At 35.2% G+C, this 12,959-nt stretch overlaps 1 protein-coding gene across 4 annotated transcripts in view; it reads left to right on the top strand.

Annotated features, from left to right (window-relative positions):
* Positions 1–12,959, top strand: part of IFT81 (intraflagellar transport 81) — an 84,657-nt gene that overhangs the window by 8,569 nt on the left and 63,129 nt on the right. For all 4 annotated transcript variants that reach the window (XR_003902495.1, XM_029922042.1, XM_029922039.1 and 1 more), the window contains exons 6-10: positions 1,234–1,299; positions 1,609–1,719; positions 3,464–3,548; positions 9,385–9,548; positions 11,118–11,213. Coding sequence is in view for 3 of the 4 variants with exons in the window: in XM_029922042.1 (XP_029777902.1) it covers positions 1,234–1,299; positions 1,609–1,719; positions 3,464–3,548; positions 9,385–9,548; positions 11,118–11,213 (522 nt within the window). In the remaining variant the exon portion in view is untranslated. The remainder of the gene's footprint in view (positions 1–1,233; positions 1,300–1,608; positions 1,720–3,463; positions 3,549–9,384; positions 9,549–11,117; positions 11,214–12,959) is intronic.

The following is a 12,959-nucleotide window of genomic DNA, read 5'->3' as shown; positions in this document are numbered from 1 at the left end:
AATCTTTTTCTTCTTATTGTGCTATATATAAATATTGTAATCTATTTCTTTCAAGTAATATCATGACTTTTTCTGTCATTAAACATTCTTCTGCATAATTTTTAATGACTTTTATTGTATTGTGCCATAGTTTACTTAATCTTCAGACATTTGGGTAATTTACAAATTTTAGATGTAATTAGCATCTGTAAAACTCCTCATAGAGAAGTTCTTGGCCTTCCATGAATATTTTATTAGGAAAAATTCCCAGACATGGAATTATCAGGCTAGATGGTATATAGGTTTATTTCAAGACTTTTGGGGGTGCCTGGGTGGCTCAGTCAGTTAAGTGTCCGGCTTCAGCTCAGGTCATGATCTCACAGTTTGTGGGTTTGAGCCCTGCATCAGACTCTGTCCTGACAGTTCAGAGACTGGAGCCTGCTTCAGATTCTGTGTCTCCTTCTCCCTCTGACCCTCCCCTGCTCACGTGTCTCTCTCTGTCTCTCAAAAATAAATAAAAAACATGAACAAAATTAAAAAAAAAAAGACTATTGATACTGTCCTTCAATACAATGCCACCAGTAGTAAGAGTGCCTGTTTTCCCAGATCCTGTCAATACTGACTACTGTGTCTATTTTTCTCTTTAGTATTACTGTGATAGTTAGGATATTCATTTTTAGGTTTAGGAAGGAATTTTGTTTGTTTTCACTTAAAAATGTTAAGGAGCTGATTAATAGGAAGGTGATTTATTTTAAAAGCCTTTATTTTTAGGAAGGAGATTGGTTAATTGACAAAACCAGATGCAAATTTATGACTTGAAAACACCATAGTGTTAAAAATAATTTTGATGGAAAATTGGCAGAATATATAGTTTGGTATTTAACAGAGCAGATGGGGTGTCAGCAGCTGGTGTTCATGTTTTTAGACCTGCACACTTTCCATTAGAGAAGACTTTTGAAAAATCATGTGCCCATATTTGGAATCAGAGCACAAATGTGCTGGTTGGCAGCTTTACCTTGCTACGTTATAACCTGTTTTAGTTGCTTTTCTAAATGAACACTAAGCTGCCAAATAAATTACCCTGCATAAAGAACCCTGGGGAGAAATAAAAATGCCCTTTATCCAAAAGAGGATCTTTGTTCCTTAATATTCTGGTTATATGTAGTGGAAATGATCGAAGCACAGTCATAGAAAACTTTATTTCAATTCTAAAAAGATACTTTTCCTTATAATGTCTCCTTGACTACTTTTTAGGATATCAGTGCAATGGAGGAAGAAAAGGATCAGCTCATTAAGAGAGTTGAACGTTTGAAGAAAAGGGTAAGGCAAGATTTAGCACTGTAAGACTTTGGCCCCGAGTCCCAAGCACTTGCACAGATTTAGGAATGGAAATAAAGATTCAGCAAGGCATGGGTGTTCATCTGAGGATGGAGTCAAATAACATTGACAGAAAGGGTATCTCCCCAGGCAGTAGCCCAGAACTTTGAAGACCTGGAGTCTGGAACTTTACTGTCATCTCTAGGGAGTACTGTTTGCCAAAAGGAAATACATGGATGTCTGAGTCACATGACATGCTAATTTCTTTCTTAAACTTGACAGTAACATGTACTGCTTATTCCCTTACTGTAGGTGGAGACAGTTCAGAATCATCAACGAATGCTTAAAATAGCAAGGCAACTTCGAGTTGAAAAAGAGAGAGAAGAATTTCTTGCACAACAGAAACAGGAACAAAAGAATCAGGTATCCTCACAAAAGTTTATATTCTTAGGTGAAAGAAATGGTTCCTTTTTTTTTTAACTTTTTAAAATGTTTTATTTATTTTTGATACAGAGAGAGACAGAGCATGAGACAGGGAGGGGTAGAGAGAGAAGGAGACTCAGTACTGGAAGCAGGCTCCAGGCTCTGAGCTAGAGATCAGCACAGAGCCTGACACGGGGCTCGAACCCACGAACGTGAGATCTGACCTGAGCCGAAGTCAGAGGCTTAACTGACTGAGCCACCCACGCACCCCGAAATGGTTCCTTTTGCTTATCCAAATGTAGAAAAAAAAAGAATTCCAGATTGTGGAACTTCAAGTTTCCTTTTGTTAACGTGATGGAATACTCTTCAAAGGATTTTGTGGCACCAACAGCAATAATGGTACTTTTTGGGTTCAGTACCCAGCATATATCTATATACTACCTTTTAGCCTGTGCTTAACTCATGTTGACCCAACATCACAGAACATTCATCATAATGGTAAGCATTAAGATTGCTGATAAAACTTTGAGAATCTCCAAAGGGTGTCCTGAGATTCTGGGGCTATGAGAACATCCATTTTATTCCACCAATTACAGTATCCACTACACTTTATTCCAGTGGCAAATAAGCAAATCATGAAAAGGCCCAAAATCACCCACACTCCACATTTTTCTATTTTGCTTTGAAGAAAAAATAATTTGGCTAGAAAGGATTACTTTTATTGTATTAAAATTTGTCTTAAAACTGAGTAGACTTATACATTAAAAATATGCTTCAAAACAGTTCTATTTCCTACTCAGTGAGATGTTTGATGCTTTTGGAATTTGATTTGGCATCATGGTAGTTCAACTGCATTAGTAAGCTGCATTCCTTGGTCCTTGAATAGTTACTTAGCATCAGTGTCTGATTCTTTTTTTTTTTTTTTTTGAGAGAGAGAGAGAGCACTCAGTGTGATACATGGCTCAATCATCAAGAGTCGGACGCTTAACTGATTGAGCCACCCATGTGCCCCACATCAGTGTCTGATTCTAAGACATCATTTGTGGCTGGCTCAGTTGGTAGAGTATGCAACTCTTGATCTAAGACATCATTTGAGAATGCTAATTATGCCTTAGAATTAAGAAAACCATGTTAGGGGCACCTGGCTGGCCCAGTTGGTGGAGCATGTGACTCTTGATCTTGGGATTGTGGGTTCAAGCATTGGGTGTGGAAATTACTTAAAAATGAAATAAATTAGGGGCACCTGGGTGGCTCAGTTGGTTAAGCCTCCGACTTCAGCTCAGGTCATGATCTCACGTTTGGGGGTTTGAGCCCCACATGGGGCTCTATACTGACAGCTCAGAGCTGGGAGCCTGCTTTGGATTCTGTGTCTCCCTCTCTTTCTGCCCCTCCCCACTCATGCTCTGTCTCTCTCCGTCTCAAAAATAAATAAAACATTAAAAAAATGAAATTAATTAAAAAAAGAAAATCATTGTTATAACAAGAAGAGCCTGATGCATATATTTCTTTAGCAACAAATAACTAAAGAAAAAATATCTGAAAGCTTTTTTAAAAAGCTTTACATGAAAAGGTATTGAGAAAACCAATTACATTTAGAGCTCAACACAGTAATTTTCTAAGTTCTTATTATTTGTTCTTTTTACATCACAAGAATTACGTGGAACTTGTATTTTTCTTTGCTTGTCCATGTGAGTGGTAGGTCTCAATGGACTGAGGAAATAATGGATCTAATTATATTTTAAAGCTATTTCATGCAGTGCAGAGACTGCAAAGGGTACAAAATCAGCTGAAGAGTATGCGCCACGCAGCAGCAGATGCAAAGCCTGAAAGTAAGTGGAAACTATTATATGATCTAGATGATCAGAGAATATTAGTTTAAATCAGTAGTTTCCCTTAAAGCAGTCAACTCATGAAAATTAATTATCATTGAGTGATAGCTCAGCATTTTAGAGTGTAATTTCCTAGTTAATTAATGAGACTCCTGTTGAAGACATCTTTAACTTTTACCTGGGGCTTTATAGTTCCCATTCTGAATGTATATTCAGAATGTAAAGGTGGTGAAAACCACCATGGAGGGATGCTCTCTCGTGTGTGAGCATGTACTTAGGACGGGTGTTATGGAAAAGATGGATGGGGAAAATGTGACTAATTGTTTTAGGGCCTGAGCCGTGAAGAAAAGGAATCAAATGCTGGATCCTTAAAGCTTAGTGTTTTTTCATGTATTGGGTTGTGCTAACGACATGGGTATCCCTTGCTCTGTTGGCATATTAGCTCTACACAGAGGATAAATTGTTCTAATACCTGAAGTTACACCACCAAACCCATCCTAGGCATTTTAAAAGTATTTTTGCTCTCATAAGGGAGACCATGTAAACTGGAAGAGCAGTGGAGAGCTCTCCTTGGTACTGGAGAAATGTTCCAGTGTGAACCCTAGCTGTTCAAGGGTTAGTTCATCCTTCTGTAGTATTCTATGAAATATTATGCTCTAAGCTATAATTCATAGAATAAGAAAGACAATAACAATAACAAGTGTTGGTGACAATGTGGAATTGTTGGTGGTGGGAATATAAAATGGTGTGACTGCTTTGGAAAATGTATCTGGCAGTTTCTCAAAATGACCCAGCATGTTTCATTCCTAGGTGTCTACTGAAAAGAATTGAAAACATATGTATACATAAAGTCTTGTACACAAACATTCATAGCAGCCTTATTCATTATTATGAATAATAAGTTCCCATAAGTGGAAACAACCCAAATGTCCCTAAACTGATGAGTAAACAGATTGTGTTGCATCAAACACACTGATGCTACAACACGTATGAACCTCAAAAACATGTTAAGTAAAACTAGCCATAAAAGATCACATATTATATGATTCCATTTGTATGAAATGTCCATAATAAGCAAATCCTGAGAGATAAAATCCAGCTAGTGATTGCCTATGGCTCTGGAGTTTTAGGGTGGGTACAGCTCTGTGTGTGTGTGTGTGTGTGTGTGTGTGTGTGTGTGTGTGTGTGTCTGGTGGAGGGAGGAAGGAATTGCTGATGGGTATAGAGGCTTCCTTTGGAGCCGATAAAAGTGTTCCAAAATTGATTGTGGTGCTAGTTGCACAATTCTGTGAATTTACCAAAAACCATTGAATACTTTACATGGATAAATTTTATGGCATGTATATTGTATCTCAATAAAGCTGTTAAAATAGATAATATAGTATTTCCTTGATTCTAGACACATATTCCTTCCCATTTTAATTGTTTTTGTCATTGGAGTATATGTTACATTTTATATGTACATTTAACATGATATTTGTTACTAATTAATGACATCTTAGAATCAAGGAAATATAGTATATTTAATTAATATTTTAAAAACCAGTATAGTGTTGCCTCTAAAAATATATGGTTAATACATGTTAATTAGTGGCTTTCCATAGATTCTCTCACTCCTCATAGTCTTATAAGGACAAAGCAAATAATTTCTTTTTCTTTTAATGTTCATTTATTTTTTGAGAGAGAGGGAGGGAAGGGCAGAAAGAGAAAGAGACAGAGAATCCCAAGTATGCTTCACATTGTTAGCGTCCTCTTAGGATTTCATAAACCACGAGATCATGCCCTGAGCCAAAATGAAAGAGTTGGACACTTAACTGACTAAGCCACCCAGGTGCCCCAAGAAAAAAAATTTCTTATGATTTTTTCCTCCTTAGTATAATTTGTATCTTTTTAGCGTATATTCTTTGGATTTGATATAGTTTCCCTCCAAACTTACTGTAAAAAATTAAGATTAATCTTCAAAAGAAATCCATAAGTTATAGCCATTTAAAAATTAGTATCAATAAGTAATTTGTATAGGCCTATTCTTACTAAGAAATTTTTAGAACTTTCCATTAATAGTGAATTTCTTGAGGTGCACCTGGGTGGCTCAGTTGGTTAAGCATCCAACTTCAGCTCAGGTCATGATCTCATGGTCTGTGAGTTCGAGTCCTGCATCAGGCTATATGCTGACAGCTCGGAGTCACGACCCTACTTCAGATTTTGTGTGTGTGTCTCTCTGCCCCTCCTCCACTCACATTCCGTGTCTCTCTCTCTCTCTCTCTCTCTCTCTCTCTCTCTCTCTCAAAAATAAATATTGAAAAAATTTATAACAGTGAATTTCTTGAAATAAAGGTAATGTGTATGAGAATTGAAAGATTTGGTATGCAGAAAAACAATCACTGAAGTTTAATACAGTTTAAAATGTTCTGCAATATCTGTTATCCTCAATTTTATTAGCATAAATATATTATTATTATGTATTCTGACAACTAAACAGAATATCCAAAGATATTTATAGCATTAGTAATATTTCATTTTTTATTTGAATTGATAGTCTTTATTTTGCTGTGCCTTTCTAGCCTAAAGAGAAATTATTTGGGCCAGGAAATACATAATTATTACTTAACAATAAAACTTACAAATAAAATTATGTTTTATGCATCTCTTGGGATGTTGGTGTAAAATATTAATGCAAGTAATGTTAATATATGCTATTAAAGTCAATTGCATTGTTAAGTAGTAATAGAAATAACTGGCTCAAAACTATAGTGCATTAATTCCATTTTTTTGAACATCTACAACATGTCAGATACCGTGCTGAGTGCTAGGAATAGAAAGCAAAGATATTTAAGATCTCACAGTCTAATATAGGAACAACAGGCAGTGAACAGTTATAATGCAGCATCCTGAATTTGCTGATGGAGCCCAGGAGGGTTCTATGAGAACAAAGAGACAAAGCACCAAACCTTATCACAGAGTCAAACGGTTTCCTGGATGAAGTGGCACCTGAGTTAAGTTCAAGTTGGAAAGGTAAGGAGTAGAAGATATTCCATGCCAAGCCACATTCACCAGAAAGAACATAAATGTAGTAGATGAAGCAGAGGTTAAAGGGTAGGCTTCTCCTGACTGCTTGTCTTTGAAAAGAGGGCAAGAAAGAAGAAAAAGAAAAAAAGAAAAGGCAATGGAGTGTGCAAATGAATGAGAAAGTACCTTGCCTAGACTGATTGTATACTGGTGATTGTGATAGTGTTTGTGATAGTGTTTGTGATAGGGGCGATTATGTGCTGGGGATTGTGAATAGGGGTGATTGTGTGCTGGAGGAGAGAGTCAGTTAGACAAACAGAAACTGAAGATTCAGGAGGAAAAGGTGAGAGTTGATAACAACCTTTCCTGTGTGCAGTGCATTGAATGTTCTGCAACATTTACCACAATATGTTAATTGTTGGCATATCTGACTCTGACTCAACTAAACTCCATACTAGTCACCAAGTCATAATTGGTCTTTCTATTTCCAGGCCCTAGCATGCTAAATTACACAGAGCAGGCATTCAGTAAATAGTCTGTTAAGTATTTAGGCGGTAGGAGTAGAGACCAAAACTCTGGATAGGAAGAAAATGATCTTTTCCACAGATAAAAGGGGAATCAAGTAAAAAAAACAGGGCTGAAAACTTAAAAATAAGGTGTTGTGTGTTCCGTATGTGTTCTTTGGGGCAAGGTGTAAGGAGCAGGAAATTAAGGAGTTCTTGCTCTGTTGACATCTTTCTGGGAAATAGTTTTAAGGGTCGTATTCAGCAGCCTAGGAAAAGAGTAGATGAAACATGTTTAATCGATCCAGGTATTTCCTTTAAGAAGGTCTATCTAAATTTTTAAGTAATGAAAAATAGCTTCTAGAAAATTTTTATTTACTTAAATAACATGAAAAGTATTTTTAGTGTAGGAATGTGCTTTGTATTTATTCAGAGTAACAGCCATATTATAAAACACTCATGGAAGTTAATTCATCTTTAGACTCTATCCTTTTGTGAGATTTATTATATAAAAGAAGCTACTCATTCCACTATAGTAGGGTCAGAGAGGTGTTTTTAGGGGGGTTTTAATCAGGAAGTTTGCTGAGATCTTAGTAACCAGATATTTAATTTCACCAGGATTTTGAAAGATAATTTTTTAAAAGCTGCATAGACCATATGATTACTCTTCAAGGTCTTAAGTTAAAATTTTTAAGAGAAGAATTTTAAATGTGATGGAAACTCTGTGTTTTAATGTTTCTTAACAGTTTTATTGAGGTAAAATAGATGTTTAATAAACTGTACATATTTCAAGCATATACTTGATAAGTTTTGACATAAAGCACACACTGTTGAAACCATCAACCTTAATCAAGATAACAAATATATCCATCACTCCCAAACATTTTCTTGTGTCCTGTGTAATTTCTCACTTTTGCCCCTTTTTGTGCCCCTTTACCCATCCCTAGGCAACCAGTTTCTGTCTCTATACTGAGTTTGTATTTTCTAAAATTAGAAACTTTCTTTTAAATAGGGAAGATAATATTTAAGAATTTTAAATCTTTAAAAACATTTTTGTATTTGATTCTTTACATCTCTGATTATGTGTAGTATGTTTAAGAACTTGAAGACGGAAAAACCAGTAATCTAATAGCCAAAGGAGCCGGGATATAGATTCAATCAGAGACCACATAGGAATGACTGCCTAATTATAGTCTGATTCGTTAAATACTCTCTCTTCCTTCCCTTTCCCCAGTCCCTAAAAAGGGGGAAAATTGTAGGGATGAATGGAAAACTTGTGATTTTGCCATTAATAAATTTTTACATGTTAATCTATGGTTAGCACAACAGAACTAAAAATAATTTTTAAAGTTTGGGGCCAAATTTATTAAGCAATCTACCTACGTAGATTACTTAACCGGAAATCCAGTGTTTTAAAAAGTCAAGCCAGAATTTGTAAATGTGTCATGGAAAGATCTGAAATAAACCTTTTAAAGCTCTCTAGGCTGGGAATTTATAACAAAACCATTATTCACTGAAAATCTCTGTGTGTGAATATTTGTGTACTCTGCCAAAATAAGAAAACTTATTAAACCTTTAAAATATAATTTGAATTGCCACTTACTATAAGCCAATACTTTACAATATCAAACCTACCAACATCGAAAGCCAAAAATGTTTCTGAATGTAGGTAATTTCTTACTTTTTGGATTCTAACTTGTACCTTTAGTAATGTTTTCATTGGCTTGAAGCTGACAAATTATATTACCATTTATGAAACATTAGAATAGAAATATAAATTGCATCAGAAGTATTGTAAAACTTGGGACGCCTGGGTGGCTCAGTCAGTTAAGCTTCTGACTTCCGCTCAAGTCATGATCTCACAGTTGGGGAGTTCAAGCCCCGCATTGGGCTCCCTGCTGACAGCTCAGAGCCTGGAGCCTGCTTCGGATTCTTTGTCTCCCTCTCTCCCTTCTCCTCCCCTGTTCATGGTCTCTTATCTCTCTGAAAAATAAACATAGAAAAAAGAGAAGTATTCTAAAAGAAAAAGAATAAATGGCCACTTATAGAAGAAAGAATATAGGTGGGATTTCATTTGGGTTGTCATTCAAAAGATTTCAATGGTTGGGGCACCTGGCTGGCCCAGTCGGTAGTGCGTGTGACCCTTGATCTTGGAGTCATGGGTTTGAGCCCCACTTTGGGTGTGGATTACTTTTTTAAAAATTGAAAAAAATATTTCAATGGTCAATTTTTATTATACAGCCTATTAATCAGATCTTCTATTTTAAAGTGTACAAAGTATCACTATACCTACTCTCTTGGGCTGAATAATTATTTTATTTTTAAAGGTTTAATGAAGAGACTAGAGGAAGAGATAAAATTTAATTCTTACATGGTAACTGAAAAATTTCCTAAAGAATTAGAGAGCAAGAAAAAAGAATTGCATTTTTTACAAAAAGTGGTTTCAGAGCCTGCCATGGGCCATTCTGATCTTCTTGAACTTGAATCTAAAGTAAGTGACAATCATTTTCTTTTTATAACTCCCAATTTTATCTCATCCCCAGTCCTGTGAAAAATTATGTGAACTGCTTTCTATGGTGTCTTGCTCTTGACTCTTAAGTTCACCTGTGATGAGTTGACAATTTCTATGAGGAATTGTTCTTTGTGAGAAATTACAGCATGTAATGTTGTTACTCAATGTATATTATGTTATACAGACTTAGTCAACTGCTTAGGAAACTAAGTAGCTTGAGTATGTAAATTAATACATATGATTGACTCATAGGTTTATGTGTTCATAATATAATCATTTAGATGGTAACTTTTTAAATATTCTGCATATCATTTTTTTTATTTCCAAGAGTAATAGTATAGCAATTTTATATTTAAAGCTAATATTTTTATTTGCCTTTTATGTAGGCCTGCTTTGGAATTACTAAACTTTCTTATAATGTTCATTGAAACCTGGTTTTATATTATAACATTTTTGTTCCATAGAAATAAAGCACCAATCAGAAGTATATTTTTTAAAAATAACAATTAAATGATATGACAATTATTGAAAGATTTGGCTTGCGAATCCTTTAATGTGCATAATATGTGCTTAAAAGCCACTCTAATTAAATACATAATTCTTGCCATTTTATTCTTTTCATTTACTTAAAGAAATTAGTTGTCCAAGTGACATTTGGCTCAAATTTAATGTCATAGAATTAACAGGAGTACTCTAGTTTTTTCAAAATATAGATATACTGAAAGCCATGTAATTTTTTAAAAATTTCTTGAGGGACTGTATGCTTCTATTGGCTTATTCACTTTTATTTTATTACACTTGGTAAAGGATTAATGAATAAGATAAATGGCAGCTATCAAAGAATCACTGATCATTAGAACAGGAAGGGTTGTTAGATGTCATCCATGAACCCAGCAACTCTCGGTTGTGTTCATGAAGTCCTTGCACTAAATCCCTCAGAAATGTTAGTCTGGATTTTCTTTATCACTTGCAGTGACTTGAAAGTCACAACCTAGGTGAGGGCTAACTTTGAATTTTTAGAAATTATCTTTTCGATAATAACATATAAAATTTCACATAGAATAAGATAATTTCAATGTGGATGGTTAAATCCACATAAGTAATCAAAGTGTATAAATATATATCATGAACTATGAAATGTAAGTTGTTTCTAAAAATAATCTACTTAGAACATTAATGGACTTGTTCCTCCCATGAAATCATGGTGATAAGAACTGAATTCAGGGGCACCTGGGTGGCCCAGTCAGTTGAGTATCCTACTCTTGATGTTAGCTCAGGTCATGCATGATTCCAGGGTTGTGGGATCGAGCCCCATGTCAGGCTCTGTGTTAAGTGTGAAGTCTGCTTGAGATTCTCTCTTTCTCTTCCCCGTCCCCCCTTCCCCCCATTTGCGCTCTCGTGCTCTCGCTCGCTCACTCGCTCTCTCTCTCTCTCTCTCATGATCACACACACATAACTGTAAAGTCAAAGCTTGGTTTGGCCAGATATCCCTTAGTTTATGTAATCATAGGGAGAGTTTTAACTTTTTTTACTTTCATGTTGTTTTAGATAAATGAAGTAAACACACAGATAAATCAGCTGATTGAAAAGAAAATGATGAGAAATGAACCAATTGAAGGCAAACTCTCACTATACAGGCAACAGGTAAGACCACTCTTTTGGCTTTCATATTTAGATCTTTAATTTTATTGATGAACATCTTCGTAAATACCCTAGGCTGTGTTGTGGATGTCTTAAAGTGAGAAGGAAGTAAAGAATAAATGCTCTTCTGTTATTGCTAATCTCCAGATTATAAAAAAGAATTTGTGGAAAAACCACAGAAGACACATGTTTGAATTTGAAATTCAGGACACCTGATAATGCTTAGTTTCCTTAGCGTCTGCCAACTGTGGTGATAGAGCTATTTGTGCTTATATCTGTAAGTGTGGAGTTTGATTTTTTAAATGAAAGTTTAAGTGGTATAAAATCAAAATATTTATAATCTTTAATAAATTAAAAGCAATACATTTTTTCAGGTTTCAAGTTAGTTTGCAAGTATATTCCTCTAGGATTTTGATGGTTGACTGTCTCACATTTGGGTCTTTCATCCATTTTCAATTTATTTTTATGTTTGGTGTAAGAAAATGGTCCAGTTTCATTCTTCTGCATGCTATTGTACAGTTTTCCCAACACCATTTGTTGAAGAGACTCGTTTTGCTATTAGATGCTCTTTTCTGCTTTGTTGAAGATTGGTTAACTATATAGTTGTGGGTCCATTTTGGGGTTTTCTATTCTGTTCCATTGATCTAGGCGTCTGTTTATGTGCCAGTGCCATACCATCTTAATGTTGACAGCTTTGTAATACACATTGAAGCCTGGAATTATGATGCCTCCAGCTTTGGTTTTCTTTTTCAGCATTACTTTGGCTATTCAGGGTCTTTTCTGGTTCCATACAAATTTTAGGTTTGTATTTTTGCTATTTTGCAGTATTTTTGGTAGGGATTGCATTAGAAGTGTAGATTGCCTTGGGTGATATAGACATTTTAACAATATTTGTTCTTCTAATCCATGAGTATGGAATGTTTTTTCCATTTCTTTGTGTCCTCTTTAATTTCTTTCATAAATATTTTCTAGTTTTCAGAGTACTGATTTTTTATCTCTTTGGTTAGTTTTATTTCTAGGCATCTTATGGTTTTGAGTGCATTTGTAGATGGGATTGATTCCTCGATTTCTCTTTATGCTGCTTCACTATTAGTGTATAGAATAAGTTAAATTTTAGGGCTAAGATATTTATTGTTTTATCCACAACTATTAGATTGTGAGGGTATAAATTTTGTCTTGTATTTCAAGACAAAAGATTCAAACGAAAGCCATGGATTCTCTGAAAAGAACCCAGGCAGGAGGACTTTAGTAGGACGAGTATTCTATAACCTCAGAAAGTATTAGGCTACATAACAAAGCATTTTTCAAGGATGCTGAAATTTTAAAAACCTTTTTATAATGAATTTCAACCATATACAAAGGTAGAGAAAATAGTTCAATAAACCCTCTTGTGCCCCTCATCTGTAACAATCATGGCCATTCCTGATTTATCTATACCCCCAGACCCAAATGGATTATTAAAAAAAACCTTTTTTTTTTTTTAACATTTATTCATTTTTGAGAGACAGAGCATGAACAGGGGAGGGGCACAGAGAGAAAGGGAGACACAGGATCCAAAAGCAGGCTCCAGGCTCTGACATGTCAGCACAGAGCCTAATCTGGAGTTTGAACTCACAAACTGTGAGATCATGATATGAGCTGAAATTGGATGCTTAACCTACTGCGCCACCAGGCACCCGCCCCCCAACTGAATTATTTTAAAGCAAATCCTAGACTTTATATCACTTATAAATACTTCAGAATTTATGT

The sequence above is a fragment of the Suricata suricatta genome, chromosome 14 (genome assembly GCF_006229205.1).
Source record: "Suricata suricatta isolate VVHF042 chromosome 14, meerkat_22Aug2017_6uvM2_HiC, whole genome shotgun sequence".
Classification (NCBI taxonomy): Eukaryota; Metazoa; Chordata; class Mammalia; order Carnivora; family Herpestidae; genus Suricata; species Suricata suricatta.
Note: the sequence above shows the minus strand (reverse complement) of the source record. Positions and strands in the feature narration are given on the sequence as shown.